We start from the raw sequence: 19,760 nt of genomic DNA, 5'->3' as shown, positions 1-19,760 counted from the left end.
GTGGCTCCTATGCCATAGATGGCATAATTAAAAAAGAATGTTTTAACTTCAAGAACAGCAACCAAGTGCCCTCTAGGTCTTTTAACAGCAAAACCTAGACATTTAGTATAATGAATATACACAAATGTTTACTTAATAATGAAAGGACTATGAAAAACACAAATTACCATCTGGATTCTAATTTTCTACTCCGTCTAATGTTTGAAAATCACCAGGGAATGTATATTTGCATTATCAGTTTTTTTCTTAGAGAAATAAAATCTTGGTCAACAAATTGCCCATTTTGTGCTAAAATTTTCATTCAAAGGATGAAACTTATGACTAGTAACTTGTGAATCTAGTAACTGTGACTACATTTAGCAGGTAAAATTCTTAGTTTAGTTTCTTAAAACTTGTAAACTAATTTTTCAAAACAACTATAATCTTACTCTTCCAGTTGTTAAACAGGAGGTACTGCAGCTATAAAACTTGTAACTACAATGAACTGAGTGGTTATCACAAATGTTAAATCCAACCGTGTGAAAAATTCTAACGAAAAGCCCTCCTATGAAACAAAATTAAAAACACTCCATATATTGCAATTCAAAGTGACTTGGCTTATACATACGAAATATTATATTTACTCATTCAAGATAAGATGTGGAATTATAGATACATCTTTGAATTTAAGTTACTCCCAATATTTTAACAAACTTCCCTCACAAAAGGGATAAATAGATGGCAATAACATTAAAAAAGTCATTACTCTAGCACATTCCTATTTTAAGATTAATAAACATAAGCCATTTAAGTCATTTTAGGGTTAATAAACAAGCCATTTAGGCCATTTTAAGATTAACAAACATATTTCTGTTATAATTACACTTCATTATTTTAATGAAGATACTGCAAGATTAATTTTAAAATATCCAAAAATTTAAGATTATAAATTTGTAAGTAAAAAAATCATACTTACTGATTCACATTCCCTCAGCTTTTTCTGAGCCCCATCAAAGTCAAAGTTAACATATAAGCATTCAACAAATTCTGTAATTGGGTCCTTATATGTGTAAGACTCCTATAAAAATAAGTAAAGGTCAAGGTAGGTGTGGTTCAACACTGTTTAGCAGATTGCCCCAGCATTTCCCAGTCTTCCTGTTTTCTGCTTCCTAACTTTCTAATCAAATTACCTAGATCTGTTTTCTGCTTCCTTAATTTCTAATCAAATTACCTAGCATCTTCTTAAAGCAATTTTGTTCCTATCTTGATTCCAGACCACACCTTAAGCTTGTAACATCTTTCAAACCAAGTTCTCTAAATTCTGATCCAAGAAGCATTCTGAAAGTTTTCAAATTCCCCTACTACCAAAAGTCTCCCTTAGTCAATAAACAGCAAAGATCTTCCCCAAGCATAAGGGTATTCATTCCCTGCTGAATGACAGTAACTTCTTTGCATTTAATTCATTCTTAAATATTTATTTTACCAATCTATGGGTTTTGCTGACAAGCTCACTAAATATCAAACAGCATGGCTGCCTGAACCTTTTGCCCAACTTGGGGTCTAGTGAAACTGTATTGTATATAAAGCTCAGCCATGATACAGGTAATGACCCCCCACCTCCAGGTTCCAGATTTTCTTCACTCTTTGCAATAAGAAAAACAGAAATACACAATGTATATTAAGTGTTGATCTAGCAGACAGTAATAATCATTCCACTTCCAACTTGTGATCTTGGACTTAAGGACAACAAAAGCCCATTTGAGGCTCTTCTCTCTTCTAAACTTCATGAATTCCTCCCACCTATTTCTAAAAGCATTTTTACCTTAAGAACTAACTCTTACTTTAGAAAAAGAGGTTAGACCTAAAGCTTAGGTGCTTTTTAAAACACTCAGTGTTTAGTTTTACCTGTTGAATAACCTTAACTAGATCTTTCAGCACTTGCCGGCGTTTTCGAACATCCTTGTTTGTTATGACTGCTGTAGTCAAATAGCGAAGAATGTGTGGACACATTGTCTGAATTGCATTAAGATACCTAAGAAAAAAATATAAAAATTAATAACTTACCCAGGGTGAGTTAAGAAAACCCTCAAGCAGGCCATTAGATTGTACTATTTCATTAGTCTTAAGATTGTAGACACTTAAGAATGAGTATTATAAGAGCATCTCCTCCAAGAAAATTTAAAAACAGCATTCAATTTCAGGAATCCAAATGAGAATGCCAGCCACTAGTTCTTTAATACGGAGTAAGATGGAAGACTCAATCAAGAGGCTAATTATCCTATTATTATTTTTGAGTAAAAAGAATTTTGGAAGGCTCAAACACATACTGTCAGTCTGTTTCAAAAGACTACTAAGTGATGACTTTCATTCACCCATTAGAAAAAATGTGTGAAAATCTATGTGCAAAGCACTCATACTAGTCAAAAAATCAGGCACTTAAATAATTCAGGGGATGAAAGACTGGAAGCAATAGGGAGAAGGAATATTACAATATTACAAGGCATTTGTTAAAGTGGTACCAGTAAAAATTAGGAAGGCATAGATGTTAGGTAAATAACAGGGTCTTGGCTAATATTTAGCAAATCTTGCTGTTGTGATGATTAACATCGGACCACCCTCCGTAACTAGGTGTTTACCCTATGTTTCTCCTACTCAATTTCCTCAAATAGCTCCCTATTTATTTATCCAATAAGTATTAATTTAGCACCTTTGAGTGTCAGACACTATACCAATCTCAGAATTTTTTGTCAATAAAGTCCCTTTCTCTTAGGTGAATGAATACTGAAGCCCCAAACTACCCATCTAGCTCCATCTCCCATCGCACTACCACTGACAGTTCCTCTTTCTTTTCTTAAAGTTCACTCCACACAGATTGGTCTCCCAAACACATAACCCCTAAAAGCCTAAATTCTAGCCATCCTTCCGAGTCCAGCTTTAACACCTTATCTTCTAAGTTCCCCCAGGCAATGATTAATAAATCTATATTTTATTATATTATAGACTCCCATAAAACATCGCTTAAACTCTTACAGGATCCTAGAATCGAACACTTCATACTATATAGTCCCACTCAGCCTACCTTGAATGCCCTCTAAACAAGGCAAAGTATAAAAAGAATATCCACTCAAAAATAAAATAGTTCCTAGGAAAAGTCATCAAAAACACACTGGCCAAGATATATCATCTGAAAAATTAAGCTCAAGTTTCAAATGAAAAATTTTTAAATGTGCAATGCTCATTTGGAATAATTATTTCTCTTGCCAGAGGCATCATGCACAAACACAAGAAAGCATGATTGTTTTTCTTAATATCAGTTTTAAAGTAGGTAATTTTATTATTTCTTTCTTTTTTTATTTTTTTGAGATAAAGTTTTGTCCTGTCTCCCAGGCAGGAGTGCAGTGGTGCCATCTCAACTCATTGAAACCTCCGCTTCCCGGGTTTGAGCCATTCTCCTGCCTCAGTCTCCCAAGTAGCTGGAACTACCGGCACACACCACCTCACCTGGCTAACTTTTTTGTATTTTTAGTAGAGGCAGGGTTTCACCATGTTAGTCAGGCTGATCTCCAACTGCCAAGTCAAGTGATCCACCCGCCTTGGCCTTCCAAAGTGCTGGGATTACAGGCGTGAGCCACTGTGCCAAGCTGAAGTAGGTAATTTTAGTACGTGTTTATGAGACTCAGGATAAATTTATCTGAACTCAATTTATACACAAATATTTCTATAGGTTTGTTGTATAGAGTGTTAAACTCATATTTATTTTTACTTTATCCTAAGTTTACACCATTGCACCATATATATATTATTTTTCTGGAGGATTACTTATTTGGGAAATCCACTCCTTGTTTCTGAAAGGGTATTCCAGAAGCTAGTAAAATTTTTGCAAAGGACCAGACAGTAAATATTTTTGGCTTTGTGAGCAAGAGACAAAATTCAAAATATTATTCCAGATATTTATATAAAAAGAAGGGAAACCAATTTCTAAACTATAGATCTACTGATGGAATTCCTTCACTGGGAATAATTTTTCTTAATTAATTTCAAATTTAGTGGTCCATATCGTTAAAAAGTATTGCAAATGTTTTCCTGATAATGTAATCTGTAAAAAGATTTTACATATTTAGTCCTTGAAAACGTAAAAACGGCCAGGAGCTATGGCTCATGCCTGTAATCCCAAGACTTTGGGAGGCTGAGGTGGGAGGAATGCTTGAGCCCAGTTCAAGACCAGCCTGGGCAACATAGTGAAAGCTAGTCTCTACAAAAAAAACCACAAAAAACAAAAAACTGAGGTGGAAGATTGCCCGAGCTGAGGTGGCCGAGGTGGCCAAGGCTGCAATAAACTGTGACTAACTGCACCATTGCAATCCCAATGTGGGTTACAGAGCAAGACCCTGCTTCAGAAAAAAAGAAAAAAAAAGAAAATGTAGGCTGGGGGTGGTAGCTCATGCCTGTAATCCTAGCGCTTTAGGAAGCTGAGGCAGGTGGATCCCCTGAGGTCAGGAGTTTGAGACCAGCTGAGCAAATGTGGAGAAACCACCTCTCTACTAAAAATACAAAAATTAGCTGAGCATCGTGGCAGGCACCTGTAATACCACCTACGCTGGAGGCTGAGGCAAGAGAATCGCTCGAGGGACCCAGAAGGTGGAGACTGCAATGAGCCAAGATGGCGCCGCTGCACTCTAGCCTGGGCGACAGAGCAAGACTCCATCTTCAAAAAAAAAAAAAAAGGAAATGTAAAAATATGCACAGGCAGTAGTAAATGCTGACATCAAACATCAACTGACATGCACATTACTTTAATTGAGCACACTTACAAAGGCATTTGCAAATGTATAATTCTATAATTTTGATATTGTCTTGTAGCATGTCATCACATAGCAGATTAATCACTTTCAAGGAAATTTCCTTTGTATTTGCAATGAGGTCTAAAACTTCCTGCAACTATAATTTAAGCTTGAAAACATATCTGCAGGAGATCAATGATGGCCAAATAGGCACAGCTCTGGAGTGCAGTTCCCAGCAAGAACAATGCAGAGGGTAAGTAACCACTACATTTCCAAACGACCTTTTACTGCCCACAGACCAGGAGATTCCAGGGCCGAAAACCACCACAAGTTTCCAGCACAGCTGTTTCAGCCAATGCCAGGGGTCGCCAGGGGTCTCAACACAAAAATTCACACAAATCTGGGTAGCGGTCTCAACTGATGCCTGGAATGCCTGGGAGACAGAGCCACCCAATCAACTGAAAAAAAGGGGCTTGAAACAGGGAGCCAGGCAATCACGCCCACAGAGACCAGCAATCTGAAACGCTCTGGATTGAGAGTTTCACAGCAAGTGCAGCTGGACCCCAGACAGTCTAGCTTGGTCGGGGGAAGGTTATCAGTCACTACCCAGGAGACCACCACTATTGAGGCAGACCACCATTACGGAGACTATCTGCCATTACTGAGGCAGACCACCATTACCAAGACAGTTCTAACAGTACCTCTGTAAACAAAACCACAAGGAAGTTCACACTGCAGATGGGCAGAGCCCACGGCAGCTCAGCAACGCTTCTGCTGGCAGACTGTGACTAGATTACCTCCTTGCTGGGCAGGGCATCTCTGATAAAAAGGCAGCAGCATGTAAGAAACTTACAAATAAAGCCCCACTTTCCCAGGACAGAACACCTAGGAAAAAAGGGAGTTAGTAGTTTCGCTGCAGTGAACTTGAAAGCACCTGCCCTGCAGCTGTGATTGGAACAGCAGAGCTCCAAGCTCAGCAGTTGAACTCCTATAAGAGACAGACTGTCTCCTCAAGCAGGTCCCCGATCCCCATATATCCAAAGAGATACCTTATAAAGGAGAGCTCAGGCTGACATCTGGCAGGTACCCTTCTGGGACAAAGATAACAGAAGAAACTGACAGCAACCCTTACTGTTCTGCAGCCAACCAGGCAAGCAGGGTCTGGAGTGGACCTCCAGCAGTCCTACACCAAAGGGGCCTGACTGATAGAAGGAAAACTAAAAACCAGAAACAAATAATTTCAACATCAACAAAAACGACGTCCACTCAGAGACCCCATTAGAAAGTCACCAACAACAAAGACCACAGGTAGATAAATCCACAAAGATGGGAAGAAACCAGTGCAAAAGGATGAAAACACTAAAATCCAGAATACCTCTCCTCCTCCAAAGGATCAGAACTCCACACCAGGAAGGGAACAAAACAGGATGGAGAATAAGTCTGATGAATTGACAGAAACAAGGCTTCGGAAGGTGGGTAGTAACAAACTTCTTTGAGCTAAAAGAAAATGTTCTAACCCAATGCAAAGAAACTAAAAACCTTGAAAAAAGATTTAGTGAAATGCAAACAAGAATAAACAGCTTAGAGGAGAGTATAAATGATGTGATGGAACTGAAAAACACAACATCAGAACTTCACGAAGCATACACAAGTAAGTTTCAATGGCTGAATCGACCAAATAGAAGAAAGAATATCAGAGATTGAAGTTCAATTCAATAAAATAAAATGGCAAGATTAGGGAAAAAAGACTAAAAAAAGGAACAAAGCCTCCAAGAAATATGGGATTATATGAAAATACCTAATCTGCATTTGATAGGTGTACCTGAATGTGAAGGAGAGAATGAATCCAAGCTAGAAAACACTCTTCAGGATACTATCCAGGAGAACTTCCCCAACCTAGCAAGGGAGGCCAACACTCAAGTCCAGGAAATACAGAGAACACCACAAAGATATTCCTCAAGAAGAGCAACCCCAAGGCCCATAATTGTCAGATTCACCAGAATTGAAATGAAGGAAAAAATGCTAAGGGAAGCAGAGAGAAAGGTCAGGTTACCCACAAAGGGAAGTCCATCAGACTCACACTGAGCTCTCAGCAGAAACCCTACAAGCCAGAAGAGAGTGGGTAGAGCCAATATTCAACATCCTTAAAGAAAAGAACTTTCAACCTAGAATTTCATATCCAGCCAAACTAAGCTTCATAAGCAAAGGAGAAATAAAATCCTTTAAGAACAAGTAACTGCTAAGAGATTTCATCACCACCAGGCCTGCCTTGTAAGAGCTCCTGAAAGAAGCACTAAGCATAGAAAGGAACAACAAGTACCAGTCACTCCAAAAACACACCAAATGGTAAAGACCATCAACACAATGAAGAAACCGGGTCAACTAATGGGCAAAACAACGAGCAGGCATCAAAATGCAGGATCAAATTTATACATGACAATATTAACCCTAAATGTAAATGGGCTAAATGCCCAATCAAAAGATACAGATTGGCAAATTGGATAGAAAGTCAAAACTCATCAGCATGCTGTATCTAGGAAACCCATCACTCGTGCAAGGACACACACAGTCTTGAAATGAAGGGAGAAGGAAGATTTACAAAGCAAATGTAGAGCTAAAAAAAGCAGGAGTTGCAATCCTAGTCTCTGATAAAATAGACTTTAAAGCAACAAAGACCAAAAGAGACAAGGGCATTACATAATGCTAAAGGATCAATGCAACAAGAGGAGCTAACTATCCTAAATATACACACATCCAATACAGGAGCACCCAGATACATAAAGCAAGTTCTTAACGACCTACAAAGAGACTTAGACTCTCACACAATAATATGGGGAGACTTCAACACTCCACTGTCAATATTAGACAGATCGACGAGACAGAAAATTAGCAAAGATATCCAAGATTTGAACTCAGACCTGGACCAAGCAAACCTAATGGACATCTACGCAACATTCCACCCCAGATCCAAAGACTATACATTCTTCTCAGCACCACATTGCACCTACTCTAAAACTGACCACATAACTGGAAGTAAGTAACTCCTCAGCAAATGCAAAAGAATGGAAATCATAACAAACAGTCTCTCAGACCACAGTGCAATCAAATTAGAACTCAAGATTAAGAAACTAACTCAACACCAAACAACATCACGGAAACAGAACAACGGGCTCTTGAATGTTGACTAGATAAACAATCAAACAAAGGCAGAAATAAGGATGTTCTTTGAAACCAATGAGATGAAGACACAACTTACCAGAATATCTGGAACACATTTAAAGCAGCGTCTACAGCGAAATTTATAGCAATAAATGCCCACCAGAGAAGCGAGGAAGACCTAAAATTTACACCCTGTAATCAAAATGGAAAGAGCCAGAGGAGCAAAATCAAGAAACTTCAAAAAGCGAGCAGAAGACAAGAAATAACGAAGATCAAAGCAGAACTGAAGGAGACAGAGATACAAAAACCCTTCAAAAAAAAAAATTCAATAAATCCAGAAGCTAGTTTTTCAAAAAAGATCAAGAAAACAGATAGACTGCTAGCCAGATTAATAAAACAGAAAAGAGAGAAGAATCAAATAGATGCAATAAAAAATAAATAAAGGTGACATCACCACTGACTCTACAGAAATAAAAACCACCATCAGAGATTACTACAAACAACTCTATGCACATAAACCAGTAACCCTGGAAGAAATAGATAAATTCCTGGACATTTGTACCCTCCCAAGCCTTAACCAGGAAGAAGTCAAAACCCTGAACAGACCAATAACAAAGGCTGAATGTGAGGCAGCAATTAATAGCCTACCAACCAAAAAAAGCCCGGGTCCAGATGGGTTCACAGGCGAATTCTACCAGACATACAAGAGGAGCTGGTACCACTCCTTCTGAAACTATTCCAAACAATCCAAAAAGAGGGAATCCTTCCCAAATCATTTCATGAGACCAACATCCTCCTGATACCAAAACCCGGTAGAGACTCAACAACAACAAAAAATTTCAGGCCAATATCCATGATGAACACAGATGTAAAAATCTTCAATATAATACTGGCAAACCGATTGCAACAGCACATCAAAAAGCTTATCCATCATGATCAAGTAGGCTTCATCCCAGGGATGCAAGACTGTTTCAACATATGCAAGTCTATAAACGTTATCCACCACATAAACAGAACCAGAGACAAAAACCTCATGATTATCTCAATAGATGCAGAGAAGGCCTTCGACAAAATTCAACAGCCCTTTATGCTAAAAACTCTCAATACACTAGTTATCAACAGAATGTATCTCAAAATAATAAAAGCTATTTAAGACAAACCAACAGCCAATATCATAATGAATGGGCAAAAACTGGAAGCATTACCTTTGAAATCTGGCACTACATAGGGATGCCCTGTCACCATTCCTATTCAATATAGTATTGGAAGTTCTAGACAGAGCAATCAGGCAAGAAAAAGAAATAAAAGGTATTCAATTAGGAAAGGAGGAAGTCAAATTGTCTCTTATTTGCATAGGACATGATTGTTTATTTAGAAGACCCCATCGTCTCAGCCCAAAATGTCCTTAAGATGACAAGCAACTTCAGCAAAGTGTCAGGATACAAAATTAATATGCAGAAATCAAAAGCATTCCTATACACCAATAACAGACAGAGAGCCAGATCAAGAGCGAACTGCCATTCATAACTGCTACAAAGAGAATAAAATACGTAGGAATACAACTAACAAAGGATATAAAGGACCTCAAGGCAATAAGAAAGGACACAAATAGATGGAAAAACATTCCATGCTAATGGTTAAGAAGAATCAATACTGTGAAAATGGCCACAGTGCCCAAAGTAATTTATGGATTCAATACCATCCCCATCAAGCTACCTGTAACCCTCTTCACATAACTGGACAAAACCACCTTAAACTTAATATGGAACCAAAAGAGAGCCCACATAGCCAAGACTATTTTAAGCAAAAAGAACAAAGCTGGATACATCACACTACCTGACTTCAAACTATACTACAAGGCTACGGTAATCAAAACAGCATGGTACTGGTACCAAAACAGAGATATAAACCTATGGAACAGAACAGAGGCCTGAAAGGCAACACCTCACATCTACAGCCATCTGATCTTTGACAAACCTGAGAAAAATAAGCAATGGGGAAGGGATTCTCTGTTTAATAAATGGTGTTGGGGAAACTGGCTAGCTATGTGCAGAAAACAGAAACTGGACCCTTTCCTGACACCTTATACTAAAATTAACTCCAGATGAATTAAAGACTTAAACATAAGACCTAACACCATAAAAACCCTAGAAGAAAACCTAGGCAAAACCATTCAGGACATAGGCATAGGCAAGGACTTCATGACTAAAACACCAAAAGCACTAGCAACAAAAGCCAAAATAGACAAATGGAAAAAAGAAACAATCATTAGAGTGAACCAGCAACCAAAAGAAGGGGAAAAAATTTTTACAATCTACCCATATGACAAAGGACTAATATCCAGAATCTACAAAGAACTGAAAGAGATTTATAAGAAAAACAAAAACAAACCCATTCAAAAGTGGGCAAAGTACATGAAAAGACACTTTTCAAAAGAAGACATTTATGCAGCCAACAAACATATCAAAAAATGCTCACCATCACTGGTCATTAGAGAAATGCAAACCAAAATTACATTCAGATACCATCTCACGCCACTTAGAATGGTGATCATTTAAAAAATCTGGATACAACAGATGCTAGAGAGGATGTAGAGAAATAGGAACACTTTTACACTGTTCGTAGGAGTGTAAATTAGTTCAACCATTGTGGAAAACAGTGTGGCAATTCCTCAAGGACCTAGAAACAGAAATTCCATTTGATCTAGCAATCCCATTACTGGGTATATATCCAAAGGATTATAAATCATTCTATTGTAAAAACATTTGCACATGTATGTTCATTGTGGCACTGTTTACAATAGCCAAGACCTGGAATCAACCCAAATGCCCAATGATGACAGACTGGACAAGGAAAATGTGGCACATATACACCATGGAATATTACGCAGCCATAAAAAATAATGAGTTTGTGTCCTTTGTAGGAACCTGGATGAATCTGGAAGCCCTCATTGTCAGCAAACTGACCCAAGAACAGAAAATCAAACACCGATGTTCTCACTCATAGGCGGGTACTGAACAATGAGAACACATGGACACAGGGAGGGGAACATCACACATTGGGATCTGTTGGGAGAGAATAGGGGAGGGACAGTGAGGGGTAGGGAAGTTGGAGAGGGATAACATGGGGAAAAATGCCAGATATAGGTGACGGGGGGATGGAGGCAGCAAACTACATTGCCATGTGTTGTGTGTACCTATGCAACAATCCTGCATGTTCTGCACAGGTACCCCAGAATGTAAAGTGCAAGAAAATATATATAAAAAATAAACTTAAAAAAAAGTGTGCAATTCACAATCTATGTATAATATCGACTGAATGCACTCAACCAACCACCTACTGTGCTAAAAGAAATTAAAAATACTTTCTTCATAAATCTATCAGAGACGACTGAAAAACACATACTGAGTATAGACATCCATGTGCACATTACACACAGTCTCAACAGTAAGCACCTCTCCCACTTAAAGAAATGGGTGTAACAATGATCTGTCAAGTCACCCGGGTATATTTCCATTAGGAAAAGAGTTAGAATCAAGCAAAAATCAAATTAAGAAGACTTAACAAGACAGAAAATAAGACAGCAATCTGACCCTATAGCCAGTGAAAATAGTAACACAGTACTTTTGCAAACAATTAAAATCATCATACTACTGAGTAGGTTTCTTTTCCAAAGGTTGTTTCTGTTCTAAAAAATAGTTCCACAGGCATGATGGTTCTTAATGGAGCAAAAGAAATATTCTAAAACTGATTTGTTACTAATAATTACTAAATTATAAACAAACAAACTCTTCTTGGACTTCAGACTAAATCAAAGTGGTGACATCAAACTATAGTAGTAGTCCCTATATTTTTCACCACCACACTTTGGCAGTTTTAAAAACCACAAAAACTTTCAACTATGTCCTTGAATCAAGTAGCACAAATTACTAATTTTACAAAATTTCAACCTGTAAGTACTAATCTTTCTCGTATTTTGCATGACTAAATGGGAACTATTCATAAAGTGCCTCTGCGGTATATGTACTTCAGTGTCATGGTTGTCCCTAAGGAAAAGCACTTGTGCAACTTAGAAACAGGATGAACCAGCTGCTTTTCTCACAGAACACTACTTTTACTTCAAATAATGACAGACAAACCAAAGCTATTCAGACATTCAGAGTTGGAAAGTCGGCAGACATGTCTAGAAAATGAAGTGAGACTGTCCTTCAAGAAAAACAAATGATAAAATTAGAGCTTTTAAGAAAAACTAGAATTTTGGAAAATTTGTATCAGCTACTGGAAGCATGAAAGCTTTCCATTAACTTAAAGCCTTTTCTAATGGGTTTAGTAATAATGTTAATGAATGTGGTTTTTCTGGTGTTGTATAATGTCAACACACTGGAATATCTGCGTAACTCTCTGGACCAGTATATATTTCCCGAACAATCAATGAATTTTGCCATAAAATCACGCATGAGTAAAAGATCCATTCCAAGTGCAAGATAGCTCAATATAGTCTAGAATATCAGCATAGTTTAGGATCCCAAAAAGTTTTAATGACATGGTTTCAGATTCTATATTAAAAACCATCTTTTAAAAAACTACTTCCTAAAACATTCTATTATAAAGACACATGCAGATGTATGTTTTTGCAGCACCGTTTACAATAGCAAAGACTTGGAACCAACCCAAATGTCCATCAATGATAGACTGGATAAAGAAAATGTGGCACACACACATCATGGAATACTATGCAGCCATAAAAAAGGATGAGTTCATGTCCTTTGCAGGGACATGGATGATGATGGAAACCATCATTGTCAGCAAACGAACACAAGAACAGAAAACTAAACACCATATGTCCTCACTCATAAGTGGTTGTTGAACAATGAGAACACATGGACACAGGGAGTGAAACATCACACATCGAGCCCTGTTGGCGGGTGGGGGAATGAGGGGGTAACATTAGAAGAAATACCTAATGTAGATGACGGTGACAGATGTAGCAAACCACTATGGCACATGTATATCTATGTAACAAACCTGCACGATCTGCATATGTACCCCAAACCTTAAAGTATAATAACAATAATAAACTACTCCGTGTTGAGTTTTATTGTATCTACTTCTTGTTGCGTTTTACTATATTCAAAAGAGAATCTTCACAACTATCAGAAAAGGATATTAACAAAACATTTCTTTTCCAACTACCTGTGTGAAGCTAGGTTTTCGTCATACAGTTAAAACAACACATGACAATAGATTTCAAGAAAGCAGGCATGAAAACCAGCTGTCAATTAACCCAGCAATTGAAGGTCTGCAAAAACGTAAAGCAATGTCACTCTTTTTGTCACACTAAATTTGTTTGTCACACAGTCACATTAATTTTTTTAAAGTTATTTTCATTAAAAAATCTATTATGTGCTAAATCTAATCAATTTACCATTTATTAACAAGCAAATTTTTAATTTGTTTTTATTTTTAATACAGTTAAATCCTTACTTAATATCATCGGTATGTTCTTGGAAATTGCAACTTTAAAACCAAATGACACTCTTTCAATATGAAGCTGATGAGGTAAAAAATGGTTTCATTATTCATTGTTTTCCTTAGAGTTGCAGTTTCTAACATAGAGAAAACATTGAGGACTTACTGTATGTACCAAGAGACAAAAGCAATGCAAAGAAAATTACATTCAATAATTCTTAATAGTGTAAATGGGTTCCAAGATCAAAATGTTTAAGAACTGGCCTGTAAAAACGGTCCCAAAGATAATTTTAATGTCATTTTTCTCTTCCTTCTAAATATCCAATGGCTTTTCAGTGTATACCTAATTTAAATGTTTGAGGAGGAAGGCTTTACTGGATGCTCAAATAGGGTATTTTTTTGTTCCACAAAGTTAGAATATATTCCCATATACGCATACTTTTAAAAAACTGACAAATATATTCATCAGGACCCAAAATTCTTTTAAATGAAATCATTTAAGATCTAAGCCACACCCCACCCTAATCCTCCCTCAAGTAACTGATCTGATAATGGCACATAGGGTATTTCAGATTTTGGAGGATATCAGTAAAGATTTAGAATTTTTATTATTTCATTTGTCACATGAAGCCATTTTCATTTCTGTAAGATAAAATGTAACAAAAATATAAAAAAATCTTCATTCAGATGAACAATTAAGAAAAATGAACCAAAAGTATTAATGTAGGGTTGGATTCAGTGGCTCACGCCTATAATCTCAGCACTTTTGGAGACTGAGGCAGGCAGACTGCTTGAGCTCAGGAGTTTGAGACCAGCCTGGGCAACATGGCAAAACCCTGTCTCTACCAAAAATAGAAAAATTAGCTGGGCATGGTGGCATGTGCCTGTAGTCCCAGCTACTTGGGAGGCTAAGGTGAGAGGATGGCTTGAGCCAGGGAGGTAGAGGTGGCAGTCAGCTTATATAGTGCCACTGCACTCCAGTCTGGGCAACAGAGCCAGATCTTATCTCAAAAAAAAAAGTGTTGTTGTAAAAGTTGCCCAATAATACAGTCAATACAATATAAATCATAACATGAAGCAATTGTTAAAATATGCTATTGCAATCTTAGGCTATAAAAAGCATATGCACAAGTAATAGGAGCTAATATTGCCACTGTAATCTATAAAGTTAGATGACAATCCTAGAATAAAATGTCAATTATGAAGATAAATTATGAAGATAAATAGAAATTATCTAAAAAAGACAATCAAAATACTATAGGGTCTGAAAAACTATGTTATTTAATAAAACTAGAGATAGTTAGCCTGAAGGAAACATAAAGGGGTAAATGTTATCTTCAAACACCTAAAGACTTTCCATAAAGCAGTATTGTTTTCTGCCATTCCAAAAAAAAAAAAAAAACAAGAAACAACAGGCAGAAGTTTCAGAAGCACTTGAGTTCCACAGGAAGAGTAAATTTTAAAAAATAATTTCTAGCTAACAACAGAATGGTACAGTTCATAAGCAGTGAATTTCACATCACTAAAAGATTAAACAAAGCTGGTAGACAGAGCAAAAGATGATATAATAAGATTCTTTCCCAGGATGCACATATCCTTTCAAGTAGCATGTTTTACAGCCTTATTTCTAAAGCTCTGATGTTTAAATGAGTTACCTGGGCTCTTGTTAAAATGTAGATTATAATTTAGTTCTAGAGTGAATCTTAAGATTCTGTATGACGCCTATGCTGCTGGCCCAGGGACCGTACTTTAAAGGCTTAGAGTACACTTTGTCAAATAATTTACTTAAGAGTCACATGCAGGCTTTTCAATAACAAACAAATCTACTACATGAAGGGAAAAAAAACAGGTGACAACAAGTGTGGCGATTCCTCAAGGCCTTAGAAATAGAAATTCCATTTGACCCAGCAATCCCATTACTGGGTATATATCCAAAAGACTATAAATCCTTCTACTATAAGGACACATGTACACGAATGTTCATTGCAGCACTGTTTACAATAGCAAAGACCTGGAATCAACCCAAATGCCCATTGATAATAGACTGGATTGGAAAAATGTGGCACATATACACCATGGAATATTATGCAGCAATCAGAAATGATGAGTTCGTGTCGTTTGTAGGGACATGGATGAATGTGGAAAACATCATCCTCAGCAAACTGACACAAGAACAGAAAATGAAACACCGCATATTCTCACTCATAGGTGGGTGATGAAAAATGAGAACACATGGACACAGAAAGGGGAGTACTAAACACTGGGGACTATTGGGGGGAAAAGGGGAGGGCCAGTGGGAGGGGGAGGTGGGGAGGGATAGCCTGGGGAGAAATGCCAAATGTGGGTGAAGGGGAGAAGAAAAGCAAAGCACACTGCCATGTGTGTACCTACGCAACTGTCTTGCATGCTCTGCTCATGTACCCCAAAACCTATAATCCAATAAAAAATTAAAAAAAATAAAAAAAATAAAAAGAAAAGTATATTTTAAGTTTAAACAATTCCATATAATTTTATCTAAATACAGTCAAAATTACACAGTAAAATAACTTACTGTGGCTGGTAAAGGAAGAGATCGATAATATTATCGCGACCTTTGGGGTGATTGAAGAAAACAAACAGGGACCAGTGAATAAGCCATGTTCTCTGCTGAAGAGACTGGAGTGGAGAACTCACAGACTGAAGGATTGAAAAACGGATACATAAGAAATATTAATATGCAAGCAAGAGGCAAGAGGACAAACATCACTAACTTCCAAACTGTAATTTAAAATGGGCCCCTTTTAAGGCATGACTTTGGTCATTATGATCAAAGTCTGATCCTCTATGCTTTCTCTCTGCATGATCCCTCAACAATCCAAATTATTTATTACCCTGTTCTTAGAGACAGATTCAATGATGTCCACTGAAGACGTTCTAATTTACAAACTCTCACAGAAGTTATAAATTATAATCATTTCAGAAAACATTTTAAAAGAATTAAATTGAACATTTCATAGTAAGTGGTTTAATTAGATAATTGTAGATGAAAATTGTCTTCTGCAATAAAAGGTGGCACTAACAGCATAGTGTCATTTTTACTGGCATAGGAAAAAAAAGAGCACAGTAGCTGTAACAGAAATGAAGGCTACATTTTTTCTCTAAGAGTCAAATGAAGTTTGACAATTTCCTTTAAGGAGATTCAAACTAGTCAACCCACTAATCCACTATGATTTTTGTAAGGTCAACCAAAGCTATTTTAAAATTTTTTGTTAGTTATTCTTTTTTTATTCCCCAAATGCATAGTTTGTTCTTATCAGAAAATATGAAGGATACATAGATATTTTAGAGAATAACTGAAAAAGTCTAACTCACATTATTATCTATGGTCTCTTTTAACCGTGTAAGATCTTCCATGGCGGCATCCCAATTTTGCATTAAGATTTCAGAGGCCAGCTTTCCCCAGAGTGAACTTAATGCATTTCTATCTGTTGCTGGAACCTGTTTAAGAAATCATAATTAATTACATTGTGAATACTCTTGGAGAATTAACATAATGTATGTTTGACACCCACCTAACCCCTCTTGCCTACTAAAAGACCTACAGCTCTCTACACAAATCTGTAGTTATTTAAGTCCTTATTGGACCACACTGGTTTGTTTCAAAAAACTTAATTTGCTAAAAATACTCAGGTCTTCAATATTCAGTCTAGGTAAGAAAATAAAGGATAACTTTTATAACTAGGAAACAGTAGCATCATCTTACTGTAACCCACTTCAGAAAATTTATACACAACTAATCAAATTTCAGGAACCTAAAACTTTAGAAACCAAATTAGATTCACATATAATTCGTCACTAAAATCACTAGAATGAAGATGTGGAAAATCAAGACTTGTGAGTCTCATTTATAATATAATGAGAAATTATGTAGAGAACCAAAAAATATCTCCAAACTATGACACAAATGGAAGTCATGTAGAGATGGAGACAGGAGAAAAAACAGGCCAACTGGTTAATGACAATTAATAGTTATCGATAAATTATGTACTGAGCAATACAAGTTAGTGTTTACCTGTAATCCTAACAAAAAGCTTATACTTTTTTATCCCCATTTTCAAGAGGAGAACTAATACATATAAAGTGTAATTTGTCCCAAATTACACTTCTAATCATGAAAGCTATACGTTTTAAACCACAGTCTTAACCTAAAAAAGGAGACTAAGGGTCATCCTTAACGCTCCTATTCACTAGTAAAAGAGGGTCACAAACTCAAAACATCCAAAGGAGATCAGGCTAATAACACTGAGCAAAGCTGGACTCCCTCAAAACAAAGAAGTGGGAAAACTGACTCTGAACCCATCAGATGTGCTAAAGCAGTAGAAGCAAGTAAGGGTAGCAGAGGAGGAAGAATACATTTCTACACCTCAAGATGAAATTTCAATTTTAATTTTTCACAGAAGCACTTTTACATAATAGTGTAGATATCATAATTACAAGGTAAATTATATGTGTAGGGTCAGAAATCCAATCAAGAATTTTGTCTCTACCATTTAACAGCTAGAATTTATACTTTAGCCTCCTCACTGCAACATGGGGATAGAACCCACCTCAGTTGTATAAAGTGACATAACACATGCAGAGATTACACTTATCACCTGATATAGGTAAGAACTTGGTAAATATGAGTTACTGAAATAATGATGAAAACCATCACAGAGATATGTATATAGATTTATATATAGGTACATTTATATACATATTTCCAGATAGATAATCTAAACATTGGAGACCACAATACAACAGCCTATACTGATATTCTTAGTTTTCAATGTATTGAATAATATTTGGCACATGCTAAGAGCAGGCAAATAACACATGGACTAGATTTGTAAATTAAATTTTGAAATATATCCATGATACTCCTGGTTCTAGTTATTATCACAATGTATATCCACAATATAACTTATACATGCATATTCATACAACTTTATTTTTCATAGACAAAATCTAAAAGTAATCCAAATATTCATCAACAGATGAATATATTAAATAGACCACGGTATATTCACAGAAATACTACTGAGCAATAAATAGAATCTAACTTCTGATACATACAATAACATGAATAAATCTCAAAAACTTGCTACTAAAAATAAGCCAAACACAAACATACATTACTACATCATTCCACTTACATACATAAAATTCTAGAACAGGCAAAACTAATCTACAGGGACAGAAAGCAGGTCAATGGTTGCCCAGGACCATCAGCGGAGTCTGACCACAAAAAGGACTAAAAGGGTCTTTGTAAGGTGACAGAAATATTCTTTATCTTGATTTAATGGTAGCCACACAAACATACAAGTTTTTCAAAATTCATTGAAAGTTTAAAAACTGATATATCAAAATCCATAAAACTGTTTTAATTACAAAGAATAAAATGCTTAATTCTTTTTCTTTGAAAAAGAAAGAAAAAGAGGGAAAAAGAGAAAAAAAAAGGAAAAAGAGAAAAAGAGGGAAAAAGAAATATTACTTCATTCCTAAAATAGGTATCAATAATGGCCGATCGATATTTTGTGTGTTTAAAGTAGATAATGTATATTTTGTGTGTTTAAAGTGGAGAGCTCTATTGAGTTTATTGTTCTGGATCTGAGTTCAAGTCCTGGAAATTGTTATCAATTTTCTGTCTCGTTGAATCTAAATCTCATTATGGGTCTTATGTATCTGGGTGTTAAGATCTCTTATTATTACATTAATCCTTTTACCCTTGTATCCTTGTAGCTTTAAAATCTATTTTATTAATTATGAGAATTGCAACTCCTGCTTATTTATTTATTTATTTTTGCTCTCCATTGGGTTGGTAAGTTTTTTTTCCAACTCTTTGAGTCTTTGTATGTCTTTAGATATACCATAAGATTTTGTCTGTATCTTTTAATTGGGGGATTTAGTAGATTTAAATTTAGGGATACTGCCATTTGATATTAACTGGCTATTTTATCCTTTCGTTGATGTAAATTCTTCTTTATGTTATTGCTCTTTACTTTTTGGTGTATTTTTAGAAAGGCTCATACTGGTTGTTCCTTTCTATATATATAATGCTTCTTTTAGAAGTTCTTGTAAAGCAGGCCTGGTGGTAATAAAATCTCTGAGTACTTGCTTGTTCCTAAAAGATTTTATTTTTCCTTCAATTGTAAAGCTTAAATTGGCAGGATATGAAATTCTGGGCTGAAAGTTCTGTTCTTTAAGTATACTGAATATTGGCCCCACTCTCTTCTAGCTTGTAGGGTTTCCGCTGAGAGATCTGCTGTAAGCCTGACAGGCTTCCCTTTATGGGTAACCTGATCTTTCCCTCTGGCTGCCCTTAATATTTTCTCCTTCGTTTCGATCCTGGTG

At 36.3% G+C, this 19,760-nt stretch overlaps 1 protein-coding gene across 46 annotated transcripts in view; it reads right to left on the bottom strand.

Annotated features, from left to right (window-relative positions):
* Positions 1–19,760, bottom strand: part of EIF3E (eukaryotic translation initiation factor 3 subunit E) — a 242,319-nt gene that overhangs the window by 11,980 nt on the left and 210,579 nt on the right. For all 46 annotated transcript variants that reach the window (XM_078353293.1, XM_078353300.1, XM_078353296.1 and 43 more), the window contains 4 exons: positions 16,740–16,865; positions 15,940–16,064; positions 1,885–2,011; positions 956–1,057 (listed from right to left, as the gene is read on the bottom strand). In XM_078353293.1, coding sequence (XP_078209419.1) covers positions 956–1,057; positions 1,885–2,011; positions 15,940–16,064; positions 16,740–16,865 — 480 coding nt within the window. The remainder of the gene's footprint in view (positions 1–955; positions 1,058–1,884; positions 2,012–15,939; positions 16,065–16,739; positions 16,866–19,760) is intronic.

Source organism: Callithrix jacchus, chromosome 16 (assembly GCF_049354715.1).
Source record: "Callithrix jacchus isolate 240 chromosome 16, calJac240_pri, whole genome shotgun sequence".
In the NCBI taxonomy this organism is placed as follows: domain Eukaryota; kingdom Metazoa; phylum Chordata; class Mammalia; order Primates; family Cebidae; genus Callithrix; species Callithrix jacchus.
This window is presented reverse-complemented; position numbering and strand designations above follow the sequence as displayed.